Source organism: Lichenostomus cassidix, chromosome Z, assembly GCF_008360975.1.
Source record: "Lichenostomus cassidix isolate B80296 chromosome Z, HeHo_3.0, whole genome shotgun sequence".
NCBI classification, from domain to species: Eukaryota; Metazoa; Chordata; class Aves; order Passeriformes; family Meliphagidae; genus Lichenostomus; species Lichenostomus cassidix.
The window spans coordinates 53,670,068-53,694,444 of NC_139511.1; the positions used below are offsets into that span (position 1 = coordinate 53,670,068).

At 38.9% G+C, this 24,377-nt stretch overlaps 1 protein-coding gene across 8 annotated transcripts in view; it reads right to left on the reverse strand.

Moving 5' to 3' along the window:
* The window catches only part of MAST4 (microtubule associated serine/threonine kinase family member 4), a 232,727-nt gene that overhangs the window by 123,198 nt on the left and 85,152 nt on the right, over positions 1 to 24,377 (reverse strand). Inside the window, exons 1-2 of one of the 8 annotated variants that reach the window (XM_085042890.1) lie at positions 19,508 to 19,890; positions 14,906 to 14,986 (exon numbers count right to left, since the gene is read on the reverse strand). The exons of 6 other annotated variants lie outside the window; for them this stretch is intronic. In XM_085042890.1, coding sequence (XP_084899016.1) covers positions 14,906 to 14,986; positions 19,508 to 19,554 — 128 coding nt within the window. In that variant the 5' untranslated portion in view covers positions 19,555 to 19,890. Of the gene's footprint in view, positions 1 to 14,905; positions 14,987 to 19,507; positions 19,891 to 24,377 lie in introns of those variants that run through there. One more of the 8 variants, XM_085042894.1, reaches the window with a different exon arrangement.

The window sequence follows — 24,377 nt, forward strand, 5'->3', positions numbered from 1 at the left end:
TTTCAGAACATACTAAAACCTCGGGAAGTCACTGCCCGAAGGCATTACAGAATACTCAAGTCTTATCAATTTTATAGTAAAATATACAGTCAATACAGTTCACCAGCAACAATACAGACAATTAAGGGTTCCTTAGACATATTAAGAATACTAAAATCTTAAAAGCATAGGCCTCATACTGAAAAAGATGAGTAGATTTGTGAACCAGGGAAAAAAAAACATTGCCTTAAGGCACCTTCTCTATTTTCATGGGCTGGGAAGACTATGAAATCCCATTTTTTAGCAACAAATGCTTCTCATTTCATCAGTATCATGGAAGAACGATAGATTAGAAATGAGCTCACACATCAACTGAGAGGAGTTTGTTTTTGTTTAGTTGAGTCTTTTTAGTCAGATAATTATTATCCAATGAGTAACAAAGGAACCGGCAAAGCTGCTCATTCAATCATTGCTATTTTCAAAGTGTCTTGGAATAGCTGGAAGTTTTACAACAGTTGAACTAAGCTGTCATGCCATAACACTCATTTAAAAGGACAAACAGGATATTACCTGTCGCCAGTACTGAATTCAGGTCCAGTCTGTTACTTAGTGTCACATGAAACAGTCTGCCCAGACAGTATTTCAAGTGAGATTTAGAGTCTGGTCAACAACCATCTCAGCTGACAATACATCGAGACATTTGTAAAATATTACACCTACCTCCTAACAATGTTCTAATAAGCTCAATATCACAAAAGAAAAATTTCTGCAGAAGGGAAACATTGAAATACACCTATAGATTTGAAAATATAACTGCAAATTAAACATTTCTAGTGGATCATACAGGGTAATGTTTTTCATTTAACACAGGTAAATATTACTATTAATGATTTGGAAAAAATATGGTAACTTTCTAGCAAACAAGACATAAAGTAGGTAAGGTAAGTAACCTACTGGGACAAGATAATTTATCACTGGATAAAGCAGCCTTATTTGAACAATATGCATTATAGCCTTGCTAGCCACCATGTCATATCAAAGGACAAAAACACCCCACAAGTAATGATATACATACATATTGCAGAATCTGGAAGATACCAGCCAAAAAATTAAGGTACGATCATAGATAAACAGCTAAACAAGAGCTCTTAATGTTATAGCATAGATAAAAGAATAAATGTCCCTCAGTTCTACAAGCAGGAAAATCTCTCAGGGGAGCAAGGAGATGATAAAATTGAACACTGAGGGGCTAAATTGCAGCTCGTTGTGACATTTCCCAAAGGCTGCAAAAATGTAATCAGGAGTTAAAGAAAAAAAAATATAATCTGAACTATAGTGTGCAGCTTGAAAAAATTCATTTATTTCACTCAGTCAACTCTATCAGAGAACCTTCATCATTCAGTATGTGTATCCCCAGCAGGAAGAGATTTTCATTGGGAAATTGGGTGTAAGAATAGCAAACTCCATCATGCCCCACCCTGACATACAGAGTTAGGGGTTCAACCTGCAGGAGTCAGACAAAAAATCAATTTTAAATTTTTTTATCTTATCCATTGTAACACAGGGATTTCCCATCACTGTAAATCCTGTATGTTATACGCATTTCTACCTAAAAAAATAATCACACTTCAAACAAGCACTAGAGTATGGATAAAAAACACAATACGCTGCACAAAGTCAACAGCCTATTTAACAAAGGTTGTCAAATGAAAAGATCTCACTGGTATATTCAGTACTTAAAATGTACTAATTAATTATTATTACAACTCTTAATTACAATAATTGAAGTCTTGCTCCCCCTAGTGGTTGATGTTGATGTTTATTACCTTCTAGCGGCTGCATAGGATTTTCAGTGAGGGATGTTCAACGTGACAGTAAGTTGAAAAAACCACAGTATGAATGAGTATTTTGTGGGTGTACAATGTATGTCTACCAAATTTCTAAGTTTTTTTGGATATGTTTATAAATACACATAAACACTATCACTCTAACCAGTTTTTAAGTAATGTGCAAAATCCAGAAAAATCTCCCACTGCTTCAGTTTATTATAGCTCAGCTAATACAAACACATCTAGGAAAAGCAATGGCCCCAGAATCTCCCCACATTTCTGAAAGGTTCTAAAATTATAAACAATATATTTGGAAGTTAAATACATTGTCTATCCAATCTGCATGAGACATCAGAATTCACATTAGGCAAAACTATTTTTAATCCAGTATTTTGATGTCTGTAGTGGAATGAGCCAACCATGCTAACAGCTATGTTGCCTATTTACTCTTGCCTAGAGATTAGCTTCTCCTTCTGAGCTAATTTAGCAAACCAACTAATGAGAAATTTTAAAAGAACCATTTCCTGTTTTTATCACTGAATTTTCATTTATCTTGGCAGCATTACTACTTTTCAGAAGTGCTGCTTTACGTGGTAAGCAAGTCTAGAGAGGGTCAGAAAATATTAATAAAAGTGTCATAATTTTCCAGATACCATGACAGTTGGACCTTGACTTCATTACCACAAATGCCAGAGGATGGGGAGAGAAATGCTGCATTTAAAAGCTAGTACTATTCTATCCTGCTTGGTTTATTCTTCAAGTATCTTTTTGCCAGCATTTAACAGCATCCTAAAAGGATCACATAGTTTTTTCAAATCATGAATTAATCATTTTTGTGGCTGCAGTACCACTGATACAAATGTGAAGACACCCACGTTATCAAACAGATATGTAAAAAGCCATAATGAAGTTTTCCATGGTTCTGGGCATTCATGTGAAAAATCACCACTGAAGACTTAGTCATTGCAATGCTTTAGACCACTCTACACACTTACATGTTCTCCTGATGTCACACATCTAGCCATATCTTATCAAGCACCTTTTTAAATCAACAGCCATAGCCTATGTGGCAAATGGCATTATTAAGCATCAAGGTGCAATTCCTAAAAAATTTCTTAAGAAAATGTGGATACAATCATTCTTCTAAAACAGTTGTGCACTTAGTTATTGTCATCCATTCTGCATCACAGCTGAAGTCAACTAAGCTGTATTTTTTGAGAAAAAATATTAATTCAGTTGTAGAAAACCTTTTTTTTAATGAAGCTTTATTTGGTTTTAACATTGAAAACTTAGAATTATGTTTCTGACATTTTGAAATAAAATAGATCTGGTAGTCTGTATAAAGCAGATCTACATACAGCATATAATCTTTTTCTATCTTTTAAAGATGAAAATATTCCTTGTCTTTATTACAGGAAACAGACTATTTAAAATAGAGTTTGAAACGTACCTAAAAAAAAAAAATACAGTCCATTATTTCTGTCTGGTTTTGTTTCATTTTAATAACTCCCTAATTATGGAAAACAAAGTCCAAAACCCACAACCTTCAAAAGGCAGTAAAGTGGAGAATTTTGTCTTGCCACCACAGCATTCTGGTTTGAAGAATCCCAAATAACATACTCCTCTGAGAGCAATGCTACCCCTTATAAATGAAAACATGGAATATGAGCCATTTCCTCATGTTCAACTCTGCCCCAGGACATCCCAGTGCCGTACTCACAGATTTGAGTAACAGACTTCAGGCATTCACTATTTTTAGTCAAATGAATTAGTGAAAGAGATCAAGCTCAAGCTCTTTTTCATAGCTTTTAATCCGGATAGGCGTGGGAAAGATGTCATCATGAGTTGTAAATTTCCACATTTTTAAAACACCTTTTGGGTTACAGGGGAGGTTTAATGGAGGTCGGCACGGTGAGGCTTTCAAGTCTGTCAATCAAAGTCTAAACAGACCAACTCCTGTGATACTGAATTGAAAAGCACTTATTCAGTATAAATGCCATCTTCAGTGAGACAGAAAACATCATCAGCTGTAATATTTACACACTGATTTTCCTAAATTAATCACCCCATCAGCACAAGACTGATATTTACAGATCCTTTATAGGTATCTGTCAGAGCAAGGACATTACATGCTCCTCCCCAGAACTGGCAAATACTCTGTTAATTTCACATATTTTAAACACACAATTGTCTTTGAAATCATTATTTAAATCACAGTAAATAAAAATCAGGTGCTAAGAATTCAGAGCTCTGCAATACATATACACCAAAGTAGCTGCATTTCCTGCACTTTCCCTGCACTCATCTGGCTTCATGCTTCAGTTAATCCACGTGATGGATCTGCTGTCAGCAGAACGGTGTGAGATGGAGCACCCCATGCAGTGCAAGCTGGCAAATTGGAACTAAGGTACACAGGAAGTTCAAAGGGAAAACATTATCTTTAGAAGAATATTATGTGGACTGCCCACTAATGTTACCCTTGGTATTTCAAACAATGAGCTGAGCACACAGCATTGCAAGTTGATAACATCGCTTAAAGACTTTACAGGTCACCCTTAATGCTCTCCTCCTCAAAAGGCTAAATAGTAAAAAATCATCGGTGTGCTATAGCACACACCTCCAGTTTAAGTCTGAATTTCTGAACAACCACAAATACACTCAGCACATGCTCTTATGTCTGTGGGGTTTATTGGAGAGTTAACTATCCTGTCCCTCCGACATGTAGATGATATGGCTGCCAAACAGACCACTGGAAGCAGTAGAATTAACTACACAGAAAGAAGGTAATTTACAGAAACAAATTAAAAGCAAGTATCTAGAATTGCAAGACTAGTAAGATTCTTTTAGTTAGTTATGCTTGTCAAAATGTGAGAGAAAATTCTCAAAATTAAGGACAAAATACTAAAAATTGGCTCATGGTTAAGGTGCCTCAGGGTCTAAGAACTGGTGTTATCTAATTATTTAATCTGTTTGTGTTTCAGTTCTCCACCTGTAAAGCAAAGATATTTCTACTTCTTGGGAGCGCAATGAAGATAATTCCAGACACACCTGCATCAAATGCTCAGATACTAAAAAAAAGAGGAAAGAAGGAAGTAGACAGTAACAGGGAGTTCTTCTGTGGGCTGACCACTCTATAGATTCAGAGATACTGAATGATTTTTACAATTCCAGCCTCCCTATAAGCAAAGACCATACAAGGTTCCACAAGTTGAAAGGGATTCAAATGAGTCAAGAAATAGTATTCAATCTCTCTGATATGCACATCAGGGAGAATGATAAGCACCAAGGAGGACCCCACGATAAGCCACAAAATTTCACTGTCCACTTCCTAGGACAGGCAAAAACATTTCCATTTAGTTTTGTAGGACCAAGAGTGCACATCAGCTCTCTCTAACAAAGAAGCTACAGTCAGCACCTGAATCATCACCAGGACTGTCAAAACTATGTAAAACGAGAAGCAGAGGATCAGCATAACCCACATTAGCTGTTTTAGGCCTCCAGCATCCTGAAAAACTCTATCATAGTAGGAATGAGGTGATTAACTGTTCATCTTCAAATAACAGTTCAAACCACTAAGCGTCCTAATTTCTCTGATACCAGACAACCTTATTATTCCATTCATGTAACTGCAGAGGATATGAGTTTATGGGAATATCAATATCCTGTGACAAAAGAGACATACAAGCATTTACCACTACAAATATACATACCACCCCCAATAAAAAGCCCCAAACCTATCGCAAAACCCCTTCACCATTTTATCAGCCTCTCCTTTGACCATCTCCAGTCACATCTGGACAAGGCTTACCATGAATTTTACTGAGCCTGAACTCTGTAAATTTATATGGTTTGTTTCTTTTAAATCATCATACTCATTTATCTCAGTATTTTGCTTTTTTCTGGTAGAGGGCTTGGTTCTTTTAAAAATTATGCAAGATTTATTAATAATCATGCTTAATATTGACAAAGGATTATCTCAGCCTATTCTCTATTCTGCTGTTCCTCAGCATCCCCACTTACACATTTCTACATAGCCACAAGAGGAGCAGATTTCATCAGTCCAGTGGCAGACTGTGCATGGAGAGCCTAAATGTTCTCTTGGCAAAGAAACATTAGTATGAAGGTGAAGGTGAAGGAGGAACATACCAGGCTGCTAATAATAAAAGACTGGCTTCAGTTGATAAATATGTACACCAGCACTTCTCATGATCCTTTTTTCCAGGTACTACACCAATTTTTAGAACTATTTCTAGGTTATCAGTTGGGGAAGTCACAAAGCATTAACAGCCTTCCCAAACTCAGCAGCATGTGTTCCTATGTACTTGCCAACAAAACTACAGCAACCACTCTACAACTTCTAAAACATGACAAGAACTCCTTCCAGATTGTTGTGGCTGCACTTCGCAGTCCCACAGACATGTCTTTTACAGTCTTTTTGTTGTGTGAAAGTTTAGGGCTGTTTCTGTCACCATTTACTTTCCTATGAATTAAAAAAATTGCCTTCCTAGCCAAGCAGCATCATGCTATGTCCCATCTGAGAACCCCTCTTGGAGCAAACCTCCTCTCTCTACCTTCACGGTACACATTTTGTCCGTCAGACACATGAATGTTTTGCTAGGTAGCCTTGAGGCTCTAAGCTCCCACAGGTTTTGCTCTGCTGAAGTGTTACTGTGCTCGAGCTGCTAGCTGCAAACCACCTTCTCTTTTCCAGCCCAACCAGAGTCTTGCTGGTCTCTTTCTGAAGAGCAGAAAAAGCAGCCTGCGTGACTCCTGGCATGAACAGAAGACGTGCCATGGTTTTGCTCTATGACAGCAGCTTTCTTATTGCTAGCAAAGAATTTTGCAGGCCTGGGTCATTCCCTCTTACAGTTTGTGAAGTTAACAGATACTTTGCCACAGAGTGCCCTGTGGATTTGGGCATCAGACCGCTCTAGAACAAGCTCAGCAAGTCATCATGCTTATCAAAGCCAGGCATGACAACATACAGCCAAGAGGTACAGAATCACATGAATACTGTCATTGTTGTCAGAATCCACAGGGAATGGTTACCACAAATTGACAAACACTACTGTATGAAAGCTGGGTCACCAGGAGATGGTGACAAGGACATCTTGCAGTTGGGATCACTCCAACATCAGCTTCCTCAACGCTTTCTGCTTCCCATCACTATGGTCTAGGCCAGGAAGAGCTTCCAATACTTTCCAAGAAAAGTGGTGTACCAGCAGTAGGTGGAAATGCTTCCTCAGAGGTGCTCAGGACTACATTCACTACATTCACTCTGCGCACTCACAGGAGCCCAGTTGCATCTCATCTCATACCAGAGGATGAAGACATTGGGGTAGCTGATCAGGCTGTGCCCCCAAATCATGCCATGAAGGCGTCCTTCCCCCATACCATCCAGGGAAACTGCTCTCCTGTTACAAGCCATAAAACTATTTGCTGAATAGCTCTTCATATCAGGAGCACTGGCCTTCCCTTTTCTAACCACTGACTCATCTCATGGATCAAGACAACAAACTAGTCACAACCGGCATCAGGCAAAGGGCTATGAAGTCTCAAATACAGCAGTTTAGTGATGCTCTTCAGTTTTCTACAGCTGCAAGGCATTGCCTCTAGGAACCTATACACACGCTTTCCTTCTGAAATAGTAGAAAGGAAGAACGAAAAAAGGCCTCTGCAAAAAAAAAAGGACTGATAAGATTTCTGCTTCGGGAGGGCTCGGTTTCATGCTTTTTCATTCCTATTTACCACTTTGTTTCCACAACAGTGATTTTTAAAAGGTTTTCAGCTTTTTAAAAGGTTTTCTGCAGCTGTGAAGCTGTTGCTTCAAGAATAAGCTATTACCAAAGCAAGACACCCTAAGGGACCACCAACATTCGGTGCAAAGCAATTCAGCCAGCACAGCAGTGGAAACAAGTTGTGCTGTGTACAAGAGAAATAATGAAGCCCTCACAAAAGGCCACTTCAGGGACAGCAACGCCTTTCCGATGTTCACCTTCTTGTTCTGCATTCGTCACGTAAAATCTTTGAGTCTCACAGCATTTCCTCTGCTGGAGTTTTGTGTTGTAGGGAAGCTTGATGCACACAGCGCTGGTTTCTGTTCTGCATCTATTTTTATCAAGGTGCTATAAAATGATGCAGATGCAACATAATGCTGCAGCGTTGGCACTGAGCAAGGTTGAGAATTTCCACCACAAGAATATAGCTGCAGGATTTTTTTCTGGCAACTCACACAACGACCAGCTGAAATTTGTCACTGTGCTGCAAAAAGACTGCAGAATTTGTGATTCGGGAATCATAGTAGTGGAATTACCTCAGTAAACACTTCTCCTGGAGGTGAACCACTGATAGCCCTATCAGACCAAACATTCAAAGAAAAATATAGGACAATTGGCAGGTTAACCTATCAGTTTAACCTGCCAATTTCTCCATATCTGCAAGGACTGATTAGCAACAGATTACAGACAATCACATTTTGGACAGTAAGTGGACCTTGGATTCAAGATGTACTCAATGCAGTCTTATTAAATCAGATTAAGCCAATTATGAAGTCATAGTACAAAAGTCTGAATTGTACATGCAGGCTGAGGGCAACGGAGGCTCAGCACATTTACAGTCATTACTGAAAGATATGTCACTGTCTGACAGGCAAAGCCTAGAGGTCAGCAGGAACAGTCACACCGTGACTGATGATGGCTGCTAGCAGGTAACTTGAATGTATGTGCAACTCTGTAGTATCACAGCATAGGAAGAGACCAGACTGTCCATTTTCAACTGTATTTCAAGACCCATCTTAAGAGTTATTTTCATATATAGAATGCAGATCAATTGTTCAAATTTTAACCATGTCCTTGATCTGCAGTGATTTCTTAAGACCACAGTGTGCAGTACTCAACCCCCTTAGTCTCTGTGTGGGCCCAAGTTGTTCTCCCTCCTTTTCTACAATTTCTGACTCAGGTATGGTATAGTTTTTTAAGTATTAATAACTTATGCTGTGAGGTTTAGTATTTTAATTCTCTGTTTTAGAAACTAGTAAAGCAGTTCAAGAAATGTCCATTCAGGTAATTCCTATGACTGCATAGCCTTCAAAATTGTAAGCAAGATATTTTTTTCAAACAATATTTTCAATAAAAAACAAAAACTGTCTTCAGATTCATCATTCTCTTGTTACAGCACCACTCCACAATTACTGTAATTTTCAAACTCAAATTCATGTTACCTCCTAAAAGTGCTCAGAAGGCCTAACATACTGCATTCAAAATTTAACATTGAACAGTAAACACAAAATACAACCCAAAAGGCCAAAATATTTAATAAAACTAGCACACAAGTACTTTGGGAGGATTTTTATGAGAGTTGAGGGAGAGGAGATCAACAGACTGGCTTTTAAAATGATTCAGATGAGCTCTGTGTCTGTAGCTTTCAGTCTACCAGAAAAAATAAGTGTCACAAGAACTTCCTTGATTTCTTAAAATGTGCCTTACACATGAAATAAAAAAAAAAAAACAAACCACAGGATTAAAGAAAATAATCTATATTTCTGGTAACCTTTCTAAAGTTCTGTTATCAGTCCCTATAAATTAGAATATGCTCTAGTGAGAAGCTATGTTCTTGCTTCATTAGATCTAAAAAATATACACCTTAATTTTCTAGAGAACAGTATCAAGTAGTACAAGCCACAAATTAAATTGAAAATGTTATGTAGAATAAGACAAAGGCACATAGAAGAATGAAGTTAGTCCTGGAAGCTTTTAAAAATGTATGTAAAGCCTAATATTTATGATATGAAAATATTAAGTTTTATACTCCAGAAGCGCTACAAAACATCACTATAACAATACAGCCTTAGCCTTTCTGGTATTGCATCAGTGTGGGGCAAGTGAAACCACACCTTCTTTGGCACCAGCCCAAAAAACCCCACACGGAATCAGAAATTCACATCCCTATATCCCTCTTGAATGAAAACCAAAAGTGAAGATCCTCCAGCAGACCCCATGCTCATCGATGACAGCTGTGCAGCTCCTGGAGTTCTCAGCTGGACCCTCATTTACACTGGAGCAACGCCATTAAGACACTAACAGGCTTATGCATATGTACCAGACTGGCACTCAACAAAATACCAATGACTCACAAGCAAAAATCTTCTCCACTAATGTGATTCTAGAGAGCTCAGAAAACAGAAAACTTTTCAGAATATTTCAAAAGCTGAAGTCAGAATAGCACACTTGAGCACACAAGAGATCACACCTGCTATGTAAGGAGCTGTTTTTACTTAACCAATCCTCAAAACTCACCTCAAGATCACAAAAAAACTTGCAATGAAATACATGCAATGCCATTGTTTCTCATTTTCCATTTTCTGAAGTTCCAACAGAAACAGCGCTCCCTTTGACCTGTCACAAGTCTTACTATGGGAGAGCACGGAAAATAGCTGAGGAAAGGGTTTTGTAAGGTTAAATAAGTAGTCCCAAAAAGAGTTAAGAGAACTGCAGGGACATAAAAATAACTTTAGAGCAGACAAACTACTTTTGGAGGAGAAAGCCAAAGATTAATTTATTTCACCTTGAGGAACTCGCGCTTCATGGCTGATGTTTGTGAATACTAATGACATTACTTGAGAGATGAAACAGCAGATTTTCCTCATTTTAAACAAAAAATTGAGAAACAAACGGAGCCAAGTGATTCTTTACCTCACCACATGAGCCCTTCCAAGACCTTCCCCTTTCAGGGTAACAAATCAACAGCTTCATCTTTCAGCATAACCTTAAGGTCAAAGTACTTTGTAATGGTAACAGAAAGCAAAGGTGGAAATAAATTTTAAAGGAAAACGTCCGCTTGAGAATCCCTGGGTATGGCAGCTGCATCACTGAGACAAAGGGAAAGGAGGCATCCTCTGATGTGTACTCCTCATGTGTCATTTAGAAAACTTTATGAATCCAGGAAGTAGCAGTTCCCTCGTAAAATTACATAAACGCAAAGTTATTCTGAGACCAAAAGAGTTTAAATTTAATAGCTAACTCCTCTATGAAAATTTTGCTCTACCTTGAGAGAACCACGTCACATCTCTGCACAAGTCTGTCCTCATCAGGAAGTCAACACTAGTATTTCTTTTTCTGCAGTATTCCTTGTCTACCTAGACTATATACTTACACCAGATTTAATCATTAAACAGTGTGCATAACAGTTGTCACCTTGGCTGTTGCGCAGGTCTGAGTGGGCAGCTAGTGCTGCCAAAGGCAGTGGAGTGCCAGTCCAAGTACACACTGCCACTGCATCCCACCATGCTGAAAAGCACTCCCCCACTCCCTCCCCGCTCCTCAGACAAGCCCACTCTCACACCGTGGAGATTCAGCTTGGCACAGCCACACGATTACAAGAGCTAATGGAGAAGAGGGCAGGAACATGGTTGTGGCAACAGGGTGAAGGACAGGACTGGCAGAGCCTGTGGTCATCAGTCTGGCTGCACGAGTCCCTGAGGCAGGTCTGCCCCAGCAGCCCCACAGCAACCCCAAGCGCCCCAGCCCAGCCAGCTCACACAGGCAGCAGTCCACACCAGCACTGTCCACGCTACTTTCCTCCCGAAACAGGAATATCGCCAAGCTTAAAAACAAACTATTGCCTTCGGTAAGGTAAAAACCAAACAGAAAACTAAATTCCTACGATCCCTCTTTCACATGGGTGCATACGCCTCACATGCACATACAGCATTATACAGAGCTAGAAAACATTTAAAAGCTCTTTAAACACACTCACTTTCAGAACAACAACAAAAAAATCACTAGAAACTTTCCTGTTCATTTTTCAACAGGAGCCATCCATTTCATTGATGGTTTCATAATACAGTCAAATACAATTGATAGAAAGTAGCTGTTTTAAGCTTTCTATCTTTATCTGATTCTGGGACACAGAACGTCATGGGGAAAAAAGGAGGATGCAGACAGAGAAAGTGGAAGAATAGGAGCACGCTGACTAGATTTTTATTTCTGTACTCAATACCTTGGTATATGAATGTAGACAGTCTAACTAAAGTCTCCTATAAAATTAAATATTTGCATTTTTTATTTGTATAAAATTATATTTAAAGTCTCAAACTAATTCCACCTTTGTTTGTAATGGTTACGCATTCACATTATGGATTCAGGTTATATTTAAAGAAAATGCAAGTGTCAACATCTTTTGGCAATTTCCAGATATAAAAGCTTAATACTAAATACCAACAACAGGCTAAGAGTCCAAAGCTATCTGTGACACTGACATTTTTCTTTCAATTCAGTGCCATAGGATGATGCTTAATCCATGCCAGTTATACTTCAAATTGCTGTTCTTGATAACACAGATGTAATCATTTAACAATGTGACCCCATCTAAAACGCAGTGTTTACAATTGCATCCTCACAAGCTTCCCAAGAGAGCAGATTACATTACCGAAAGGTATAGATAATAATCCTCATTTGCCTTCCTGCCAACTCAGCTGTAGAAACGGTGAGATGAACTGGATTTTCCTCATTAAATAGTCTATTAAAAAAATTAAACGTTAAAAAAAAAGGTACACGAGCTTTTTTTAAGTTGCCACTTTTTTTTTTTTTTTCCCAAGACTTCAGAATGAATCCTGCCAAGCCCCTCAACAGTCTCAGAGAGGCAGTAGCATTTGTGTCTGTACAGTGCCTGACACCCGTGCAACCCTCATGCTTCTCAGTAAGCTTTCTGGAAACTTCACTGCACTTTTCTTTTTTGTACAAACTAGGAGCTTTCTATCAGCTACCTTACAGTTGTTTTTTTCCCCAGCCCAGCATCAGTGACATGTTGGCAATCACCATTCTCTATTCTTCAAGTTCAAATGCATGCTGTTCTATATTTTTTAATTTACTATTTCCATTTCTTTATTGCTTTTATTAGAAGCCACTAGAACTTCTAGCACTTAATGTTTCCTCCTAGTATTTTTCAAATACTTTCCCCTCTCCATTCCCCATTACTGTGATAAAGGACACCGAAGCATCCACAGCAAAGAAAAACCCTAAAATTATGTCAGAAGCATAAGGATCCTAAATATCTCAGTAATTGTGCTCAGTTACATTATCTTCCTCTTCTCTCTTTTCTTGCAAATCTACTGAAATAGCACATACTTTCTCTCCAACAGCAGTTGGAAGTTTTCAGGTGACTCAAACCAAAGATAAAAATATAATGGTAAATGTGTGCCTACCTTCCTGAGATATGAAATACCTCTTCATCCCCCAGCCTCTCCCAGAAGTAAAGTATGGACAGCTTCACACTGTACCAGCAGCCAGGTATTTCCATTCACAGCATGGCACTGTTTATTTTTAAAAGATCTTCATCATCTAGCTGACAAAAGGCTCCCTTTAGACTACTACTGTATGTGACAACTGCTATAAGCAGAACTTCAACAAAAACAACCGCCTAAGGAGCAGCTGTGCAAGTCAAAGGTCATGAGGGAGATGAGCCAGCAAGTCAGAGAGAGAGAGAAAAACCCCAGAGAAAATCCTATCCATTCACTCTGGTAAGGCTCCTATGCTAATATTTCTGAATATAAGCAAAAGTACTGCCACTGAAGTAATTCCTTGCCTCCCACATACGGGAGTACTCTGAGCTAATGGAATAGGAAATGCTAATTATTAATATACCCTAAAAACCAACACATTTCTTCTTTCTGCTACCCTAGGTCAAGCTTGAATGGTAACTAATAACTAAAACATCTGATGTTCAGTACACCAGCAGTCCTCTACAGCTATAGATAAAATACACCACTCAGTTTCAGATTTAATCAAACTTTAAATGTTTCTATTCCATTGAAAAACCATTCTGGTAGAGTCTTACATAAATTTTAAGACAAAAGAACCTAAGAAAAATCCCTATCAACTTTGACATTTTTCAGCAACATCAAGGAATTAGACTTCACATTAAGCAGCATCAGTAATTTCCACTCTGTTTCTTCAAAAAGCATCTGAAAAGTCTGCTCCCAACATCCTCCCTCACAGGATGAAAAGCTCAGACCTGGCATGGTTAGGAGTCTCTGCCCTCCAGAGAGGTAAACAAGGTCTGAGTTCTAAAAGCACTGGGAGCTGTGTCTATAGCACAGTTTGCACATTCACGCATCTGCCAAAGCAGTTCAGCAGGTCGTACAAAATATAAAATTTGTATACAGCTTTTTGATTCCACAAAACTGAAAGTCTGAAAATGTGCACCTCCTTCACCACAAAGGGAAGTGATTTGTTCTGTCTGTATTAAATAAGGACCAATTAAAAAATGCTGATTTTACCAAGCATTCTATATCAACAAAATAAACTCTACAGAACATACTGATTTTGCTGATAATTTATTAAACTAACATCACAAAAGTGTTTTTGCTGAGGGAAAAAAATGTGTTCTCAGATGTTTCAGAAACATTCATCAATTATTACTTATTATAACTTTACATAATAAGAAGGATTACAAAGCATTTTTTATCATTTAATGATTTTCTGATCCTATGAAGATAACTACCTTTCTGACAAGTACCAAAAAAAATTATTCTTACGAACAAACTTATGAGTAAAAGAAAGAGGGTGAAAAGGATATTGCATGTGGCTGTTAGGGCTTATCTAGAACAGTACTGAAACAGAATTACAGCTTAAAATCCTCGCAGTCCTGAGGACAAAACAGTCCAACCAATGGACTTTGTGTTCTTCTGAATCACCCAACTCACTAAGCACACTACTAGCCCTCAGTTAAGCAAAAAATAACCATGTCTTTCATGAATCACACTCATTTCTGAACTCACCTTAAGTGTCTCACAAACAGAATACAATCTGAGGTTTGATCACAGGAAGCAAACTATGAAATTTCAGATACACTCCTAAGCAGTCAAAGTAACACAGAATTACACATCAACATCTCGAGTCTCTGTCCTAGGTCTCAAAATATGGAGTATTCTGGTTTTTCTCCATAAAATACTTACCTTCAGAACAGCAGCTGGTCAAGTAAAATGTATTTTGGATTGCAGAGACACTCAATTTTTTTTCAATTTTCTTTTTGCAATATGTTCCGATCATTAGTTTTGGGATGCAGAAAAAAACATCAACAATGGAAGTTTACTCGCTTACCTCCAAAAATGAAAAGCGAACAGAGGACTGCATGGACTGCAGGGGCTTGTTGGGGTTGGGCTCAGGCTCCTTGGGGTGAGACTGCAAGTTAAAATAATGTCATCTCTAGTGAACAGATAGTTTAGCAAGAGTCACATGTTTTAGGGTAGGAGTTATGAAAGGAGTTTCGGTCAGAACCAAAACATAACCATCCTCCTGAATGAAGTGATTGACATTAGCCACACAGGTTTTGACTTAAAATGAAATTGATTTAAATAAAAACAAATATGAGAACTGGTGCTGATGCATATGCTTGACTATGTTAGACTTCCTCCAGGAGCAATACTTGTATACAAAGTCCCAAGAGTGGTGAAAAATGATAACTTGTTTTAGACCTCTAACCAAACAGAATATGAATCTGGGGTGCCTTTTCCCTCTTAAAGAATCTTGGTGGGAGGGGTGTAAGTTTCTTATATGCAAATAAGATTCATTAAATCAAAAAGAAAACTAAAACTTATTATAAACTTTCATCAGTAATATGAAAATTTTAATAAAAATTTCCAGTTTGAGAGCCTAAAATTTGCACACTTCCTAAAAATTAGAAGTGCTCTAGTTAGCATCAATTTCATTATGAAATGTTTCCTCACAAATGCCAAGTTCTTATTCTATGTAATCAAATATGGATATTAACAATTCATCTATAAAACTCTTACTTGAGTATTTGACTTCAAAGGTGTCTTCAAGAAGTTGCCTCAAGTGTATCTCCATTCAAAAGGTTTCTCAATAAAACAGCTGGCCACTGACAGATTTCAGAGATGCTCTTTTAAAATATACTATCATGTGCACGTTTCCCCATAAAACTCATAAGAAAGCTTTTTTCAAAAACATGCTCATAGCATGCCTCTCATTGCAATTTGCTTCAGCTATCTGTCAAAAAAACCACTCTGTGCAGACTGAGCAAAGGCGGAAGCTTACAGGGAAGTTTTTTCAGCTCATCTTCAGAAAGATTTGTTCTGATTTGTACCAGACCCTTGCAGCCAGCCAGTGCTAGGACTCCTGTCCTGTCCCCAGTGGAGGTGCAGACAGCCAATATACTGAGCACAGCTAGGTCCAGTTAATATTTTCAACTGCATAATACTTTGCCAAATTTTAAAAAATTCCCTTAAAAATCTTTCAAGATCAATCAAAACCCGATTCATGATTTTTCTGAACATTTCACCAGCAAGAGTACTACTGCTTCTAGAACAGATTAGGAGTACAATTTTGACATTGTACATTTTTGCAACTTTTTCCTTTCTGAGATGCCTTGGAGAGGGCACCAAGTTTGGCAGGGACATGTACAATGAGACAAGGATGGGCCTGCTGGTAATTTCTGACAAGGCAACTATACATGGGAAAATTCCTCTGGCTGCTGGCTGTGTATGCATAATTTCTGAACCAGGTGCATGGAAGAGCACCAGCAGCTGAGTGTAAAATAGCTTGGTGTCAACTGCAGGCTACCTGTGCTAGCACAACAGTACCTTTGAGCTGACACAATCCACTATGAGCCAATGGCTCAAAATACTACTCTGAAAACAGTTAAACTGAACCCAGGCTCATACTAGTCAGCCCACGCAGGCCTGCAGAAAAAGGTACGGATTAACAGGAAGATTTGTGCTGTTGCACTGGGGCAGTCTCTGCTGCACTGCACTGACCTGCTGCAACATGCACTGGAAAGGTCGTTGTTTCTGTATGATCAATACGGTACAGACTTGTAAAAGGTGCTTTTTTATTATGCTTTATCTGCACTATCTCTTCTTCTCCCCTGCAGGTTGGTCTGCTGCAGCAGACCTCACAGTTTGTCCCCAGTTGTCCCCGTTCTGTCCACCCATCAGTTCGGCCCTCACTGACCACAAGCTAGGGATGCTCCTGTGCTGCACCATCAATGAAGCTGTTCTTGGGGGCACTGCAAGGTAAGATGGGGAGGCAGGCAATGCAGACCACCACCAGCCTCCATCAGGACAAGAAGCAGGGAGGGGAAGCTGGAACTGATCCACAGATAGTCCAGGTGGAGGGAGAAGAGAACTGGCACCACCTGGCCAAAGGCACAGGGATGCAGCAAAGAGAGAGCAAGGGGACTGCTATGGAGTAACAATTGGGGACAAAGAATCTACTACGGCCAGAATAGTTAAAAGGAGAGGGAAAAAAATAGCACTGGCACTGAATGAGAAGAATATATTAACTTCAAACCCCAGACTGAGATCCCTAATTCACTTTGCTGTGAACAAATCCTAGAGATACCCTGTGGCAAAGGACATCGCCCTCCCTCTCCTAGATGGCTCACGCTCAGCAGGTGGAAGTTTTACGCCGGCTAGTAGCTACTCATATCCTTCTCCATTTTCACTACTGTAACACATCAGAGTCTCAGTAATGGCACAGACTCTGAGGGCATCCAACATCAGATGTGCTAGTACTACAGATCTAAAAATTCCCACCGAGTGATGATACTGGTGTGTCAATCCAGTCTTTCTATAGAACTTGCTCTTCAGTTTTGCTTTTTTAAGACCTACAAAAACCTGTTAAAACAAATTATCACAGTGCATGACAGGCAGCCTTACTTCTTACACTTACTAAATTTGGAATGCTTTATTTTGGTTTTAATATTCTTTCAAAGAGCTTTTTGCAAGTAATGAATATGAAGTAGACAGACTGTACTTGTTTCTCAGGGACACAACATAATTCTAGTCCCAACATTTAAACTTTACTGAAAGAAAATTCATGAGAACTAGGGTGTGAGGAATAAATTGGATTCTTTCCCCTCCCTCTCCCCACCCCCCAATATGCTCTTCTTTAAATGATTGCAATTAAGAATTCGGGAGACATGACTTAAGTCTGCATTGACTCAACTCTGGCAAATCATGAGAGAATGACTCTATGGAAATCATTATGTGCCAGCAACCAAAATATGATATTTTCTTTTCTCTAGAAGTAAATTAAGTTCAAAAAGTAGCAAGTGTGATGGCAAAAGAAAGTCTAATATATGGAAAAAGTAAATATATCCAGACAACATTTTAGCAAAAGCAATGACCAATACTAAATTTAACCATTAATGTTATCAGTATTAAATATTTTGAAAATATGGCAAAGCAAGTGTAATTATGTCAGTTTTTGTGAAAAAGAAGGAAGCAGTAAACAATTACCTCATATTACAAAAACACATATATATGTTGGAAAACATGAATCTTTTTTCGACCTTTGCAGCAAGTGATTTTATTCTCATATGATGATTACATAATTTGGTGAAGATTGATTTAAAAATGTTTAAATTGTTACATCTCAAAAAAAGTGTAATTATCAATTATTCATGGAAACCATTTTAATGAGGTCTCTGCTAAGACCCCTCCTCCAAAACTCATGAGAAATTAGTAATGCTGGGGTTTTTTTCAGAAAAATATCTAGAGCTTAGCCTGCCCACAGCTAAGACACACTGTTCTTACCAGAAGATGCCTGACTGAAATGCAGAATTTCTTTGAGACATTTCACAAATGTAGTTCTGGGGAACCAGTACGACATCTACATTTGTTCCTGGGAATAAAGTGCTCTGTCACCTTCATGTGATTATTAGAATAAATTATTTACTATGCTGCACACTTACCTATAGCCTGCTCTTTAACACATGGCAGATGCCAGAGATAATACCTTCCGTAGCAAAATAACTTTACCGCAGGCATCTGCAGCATTCAGGGTTTTGTTGGGGTTTTTTTTTAATCCAGCAAGAATGGGGCAGTCCCACGGAATACTAAAGGATCTGACGTAACCATATCTATTTACCTAGATAAAATTAGCAAGTTGTCATGGTGGCTGTAACACACATGCATACATACATGACATGTCAATGTAGACTGCAGGTATGTATGTATGTATAGAAATAAATATTTGGCAATGACTAACATATCTTGGGCAAACATATGCTGGCATTTATGAATAGAAGACTATACTCACTATCACTATACATTAAAATTACACATTTTCATTTAGCTACTCTCTAAATAGCTGAAAGCACACAAATTAGTTAATCAGTTTTAAGCAAGTACGAGTAAACACACTGCTAAATTAGGTAAACATACTTACTGCAGAAACTATCAGGAATCCTCCAGAATGTCAATACAGGTCATTAGTGCAGTTACGTATGTAAAATACATCTTGTTCCTGATGAATTTTCATAAACAGTGTTTTTATAATGCGTTAATCTCTTGCAGTGCTCTCTATTATTCAGCACAGAAAGAGGCCTTTCTAAAAGGCAGCACCGGGATAAACAAACAGCAACAGAGAGCTGAAGAGAAAGACAGACACCATGGCCTACTGACAGATTGTTCCCCTACGAGCTCACAGGATGCTTCATGCACTGAGATTCAGTAACTTTAAACACGCAGCAATGCTTTCTCTCCAAACACACTGCAATATCCTGGCTCCGGGCTCATACATTTGCTGAAACCAACTGCAATGCATAGAAAACGTGTTCGTTCAACCTGGAGCTGCAGTGCTCCCAGGCTGTCAGCACGAACGTATGTTAAAAGCTCCTGACTGCACAAAAGCCGGCATCATGCAGAAACCATTAAAATATTAAAGACAGACAATACTTACTCCAAGGTCAGCCCTGGAATTTGTAGCCTTTCCCGCTGGGCTTTCATTGCTGTTATGTGTTACCACACTCTATTGTAATCATGACACACATTCACGGGCAGCATTCTGGCGATGACAGAGAGCCAAATGAGCCACTATAAAGGACTGGACTAAGGCTCTCTCGGGGGCGGGGGGAGGACCGCAAGTTGGGGTCCTTCCACCTCGAGCTGTCACGGCGAGCCGCAGCCTGCCTCTCTCAGGTCAGCGGCAGCGCACGCCGCGCCGCTTCAGCGGAGCGAGCGGCACCTTCGGCTGTGCACATCGAGTAATTCATGCCCGGAATTCCGCAGCAGCAGCACTGCGCCGACACACGCCCGCACACACACACACGTTGCACCTCGGAGGATGGAGTGGTCCCCCTCGCTACGCCAGCCCACCGCGCTAAACAGCCGCTATGCTTAACACAGTTTCTCTCGGCAAATGTCCAACATTCACCACCCCCTCCGATACTGCCAAATAGCACTGAGCCATCTTCTTTAAGTCACATTATCCCTTTCTGTGGTAAACAGGCACTTTCTGCAGTAATAGAACAGCAAACTGCTGAATGAAAAGCAGGCTCTTCTCCTTTAATGGAGCAAATTAATTGGCAAGGCTTTTGAGAACAAATATATTCTTGTAACACAATGGTTAATACAAAAGGAGAAGTCATCACTCAGTTCTGTCACACCTGCACCTGAATTTTAAAGAGAAATCATCTATGGTTTATATTAAAGGTGAGAGCCAAACCTTGAAACTGCAGAATAGTCTGTTAATTTCAGCTTTAAAGATAGCATCAGTTAAAAGTAAACCACTACACAACACTTTATAAAGACAGTTGTAGATCAGTGCTGCTATGTGGGATGTTGGGTGTAATTTAATTACACTCCTTTTTTATGCACTCTCTCTTACTCTGAGACTACAATTTTAATAAATAAATACTGTGAATTGTTCCATGAAGACTAGCATTTTTTCAATGCTCTATAAAACACCAGGAAAAGCAAAGTGTAAGTACTTATTTTTAGTAATTTAAGAGCTAGAATATTTTATCTCACCCGCCTACATTTCCTGTACACAATATAATAAAGTTAACCACATGATTTTATTTTTTGCCAGAATTCTGGACCTGCTCTGTGCATGGACAACTTCTACAGACTAGTCAAAGCACAGAACCAAATGAAACTGCTGCTTTTTGGATCCTCGGCTCATTTTTGGAAGAATATAGTGAGTTCACAGGTACTAGGTTTCAGAGACAGAGGGAAACTGCTGAACTGGATTTGTTGAACTAGATTGCTTTTTCAACCACAGAGTAGAAAACAATAATTAAATTCTCAATTGTACCTCTTATGTCTCCTACATATTTCTACTGGAAGGTATTTTAAATTTTCGTTACGCATTACCTAAAGCCTTCATTTAAAGATATTGAAAACAAACCTAAAGGATACACAGAACTATGTATTTCAATTTTTACAACACAACTGACACCCGGACTCTGAAGTCCCAGAAAGCATTACTAAGCCAAGCATCCCATAAGCAGTATCTGTAAGTTCTAAATTCTCCTACCTCCCAAAAGAAGGAGAAAGGACAAAACCCAAGGTGTTAAATTCAGGCTCACTAACCACAATGGGTGAGAGCACAGATTTGCAAGGGCACAAAGATCAGTTAGATGCCCAACTCTGAACTGCACTTTCAGACAGGTTTTTCAAATTTTCCCAGAACACAAGCAAAGTATCAATTTTTGAAGATATTCTCAAACTTGAAAAATGCAGTACAAGAATCAATTGTCTAACAGTCAAACAACCCTGACACTGAAACTATCTGATGAAGATGCCCATGCCTACAGGTTTTTTCATTACTGAGTATGGAGACAACCTTGTAAGAATAGAAATTTAACATGAGAGCAACAGAGAGTGGGACACCAGAGCCACAGGTTCCTGGCTCTCCCCTAGCTGACAAGAACAGACAGCTCCCTATTCTCATGGCTCAGTATCTCTCAAATTAAGCTCTATTCCCTTAAAAATCCTTTGATAAAAATCTCTTTTGTACATAATACTTCTTCGGTTGCTGAAAAGTTTCTGATGGAGACAGAAAATGTTGAGAGGTAAATTGTGTCTGTGTGCACACCACACACGTAGTTTAAGTTAAGCCTTAAATGCTGTTCAAAGGGCTTAACTTTGTGCATACTAGCCTTTAGTTTGCTTCATGCTGTTATCTATGTAAGCACATGCACATGTAACACCAAAGTAACTATCTGTTGTTCTATAAAACTGTTGAGTGTTCACGGAAGGCACAAAGAGTAGCAGACAGCAGTAACATCTCAAGGAGGACAGCCAACTTCCGTGAACCAGGATGGCACAACTATTTCTGTAAACAAACCAGCAAAAGGACTAGCTCTGGAGGTGAAGGTGTACTTCCATCAAAAGTGCAATACAAATTTTACACACTAGCTCCATACAGCCAATTTTAAAACTATGGTGAACAGAACTCCACAATAAAGGCACTTTTTTTGCTTGTTATTTTCTCTACATGCAAAGGAATAGTCTGTCACTGAACACTACTTCGTGAAACACGACAGTTGGGCAATTAGAGCATTCTACCTGCAGGAAGACAAGACTAACAGTTTGTCTTGTCTAAAAGGAAACTGAGTGGGACTGGCAGTCGGGTACAGGTGCTTAAACATAAACAATTGCATCTAAGGGCTATTTTGTGACCATGATAAATCTTTACTGAGCTGACTCATGCAAGCACTTCACATCACATTAATTCTAAATTATTCTAAACTGAGATAAAGCCATAGCTTGACTTTGAAAGTAATTCTTCTATACATTTTGCCTGATCCAGACAGAAGTTTAAAAAAATCGTGATTTCCTGAAAAAGAGAGATGAATCCAGAGTACAAGATCAAATTTTTCTCAGTGTTGCAGTCTTAAGAGTTTTTGCAGGAATAAATGGGACCTGCTTCATGCATCTGGGGTTGAAAACTGCAGCAATTTAATTAGATGAAGCCTTGCAAGTGAAAGCTGACTTCAAGTGTGGTCAAAACATCTGTTTGCTCCTAATTTTGCACTGCTTAGACTTCATCTCACCAACACAGACTTGAGCAAGGAAGCGGAACTTAAAAAGAAGGCTTATTGTACTACAAAAGCTAAACGTAGAATCAACTGAAAATATTAGTAAATGTTGCCTATATTGACACAACTTCTGTAAAGAGAATTTCTCACCTGGAAAGAATTCCAAACAAAAAGTCACTAACAGCACCGAAGGACTGTAAGCACTGTATTTCTTCGCAAATGCAAACACTGGCTTTTTTTAGCTAGTTCAAGAGCTGAAAAGCAAATTTCAAAAATAAGATGTAAGAAAACATGACTCAAACTCCTCACTGAGGTCTCTCTGGTTTAGTAATCTTAGACACCTGGTTAAAACCAAGCAAAACCAGAAAAGCACAGAGGAAGGTTTATTGCCTTGAAACACAAACCAGAAAGATTTTACTTCCATAGCAGTTATTAATATTGTATGCTTTCAAGACCCCTCTCTTCTGCAAATGTTGATTATTCTTGCTTTTTCCCCTTAAATAATGGTAACACCATAATTTCATTAACAATGCAGGTGCCACTGGCTTTCATTAGTCTGTAACATTTAACAACAATCACACTAAGAAAATTAACAATTTAATGCCTCCTTTGGTTCTGCATGCACTTTTGACTTTTCCAAAGGTATTCAAGGGTTAGTAACCACCTCTCAGAGAATAATGACACCCTTCTGTCACAGACAAAAGACCATTTCATCTGAATTTATGTCATCTAATCTGTTTACCACATCAATTCAGACATTTGTTCATTTCCAGCAAGCACACCTGCTTCACTGCTAGCACGACAGTTTATGAAGAAGTTCTAGCAGGAAAGATGCAGAAGCAGGTGAGTGCAACACTGCTTCTTGGCATCAGTGAGATGCAAAACATAGCACAAGAGAAATGAGGTGAAAAACACACACACAGTCTTTTTGCACTCTTTCAACACAGCATGCCTGGGCATATTATAACTACACACAAAAAAAATCTGAAATATAAATCTTCCCATATACTTCCTCTGGCTGAAGTCAACAGACTGACCAATGCAATGTGTATAAAGCCAACCTCATGCTTTAGCTATCTGCCAGACTGCACCAAAAAGTATTCTTCATATTGATCTCGAACTGGCCAGTTTATTCAGGGCTGTTTGGTTACTTACTACTTTCCCCACAAGTATTTGAGATAGGTCACAGCTAAGGAAGCAATCACCAGATGGTGAAAGCAATCCTTTTCCTTAGATCCCTGACTGGTATGTCTCACTCATATGCTCAAACTCACAATAATTCCTCAATTTGCAATTGCAAGGAATATTTCATCTTGGTCAGATTACATAAGGAGAAGGAGGTAGGCTGTCCTGCTGGTTTCCCTGGGGAAGGGAGGAAATAGATGCAAATGACAGGTGTCTGAATTTGCCCACACCCAAAAGCTCAGTTTGCACAATGGGCTCAGCATAGCATGCAGAAATGAATTCCTTGTCACTGCAGGGCAGTGGGTAGACTTTGGCAGAACCTGCATGTCCCTGGGTTACCTGTGTTCAGTACATGCCAGCACACAGCACTTCGAACTCCCAGGGTAGGCCACGACAGAAAGACATACTAGACAGCCCCTTCCAGTCTTAAGTCCTGTTAAGTTTCAGCATCATGGATCTATTGACATTTACAGGTATGTCCATAAATCTCACACCAGTAAGCAATTTACAATAACGTATTTTATTAATGTGTCATTGGAGTAAACAGTAAAAGCCTAGGTGGTCTTGCAAAACACGCCAGAGTCTATTTACAGCTCTCAC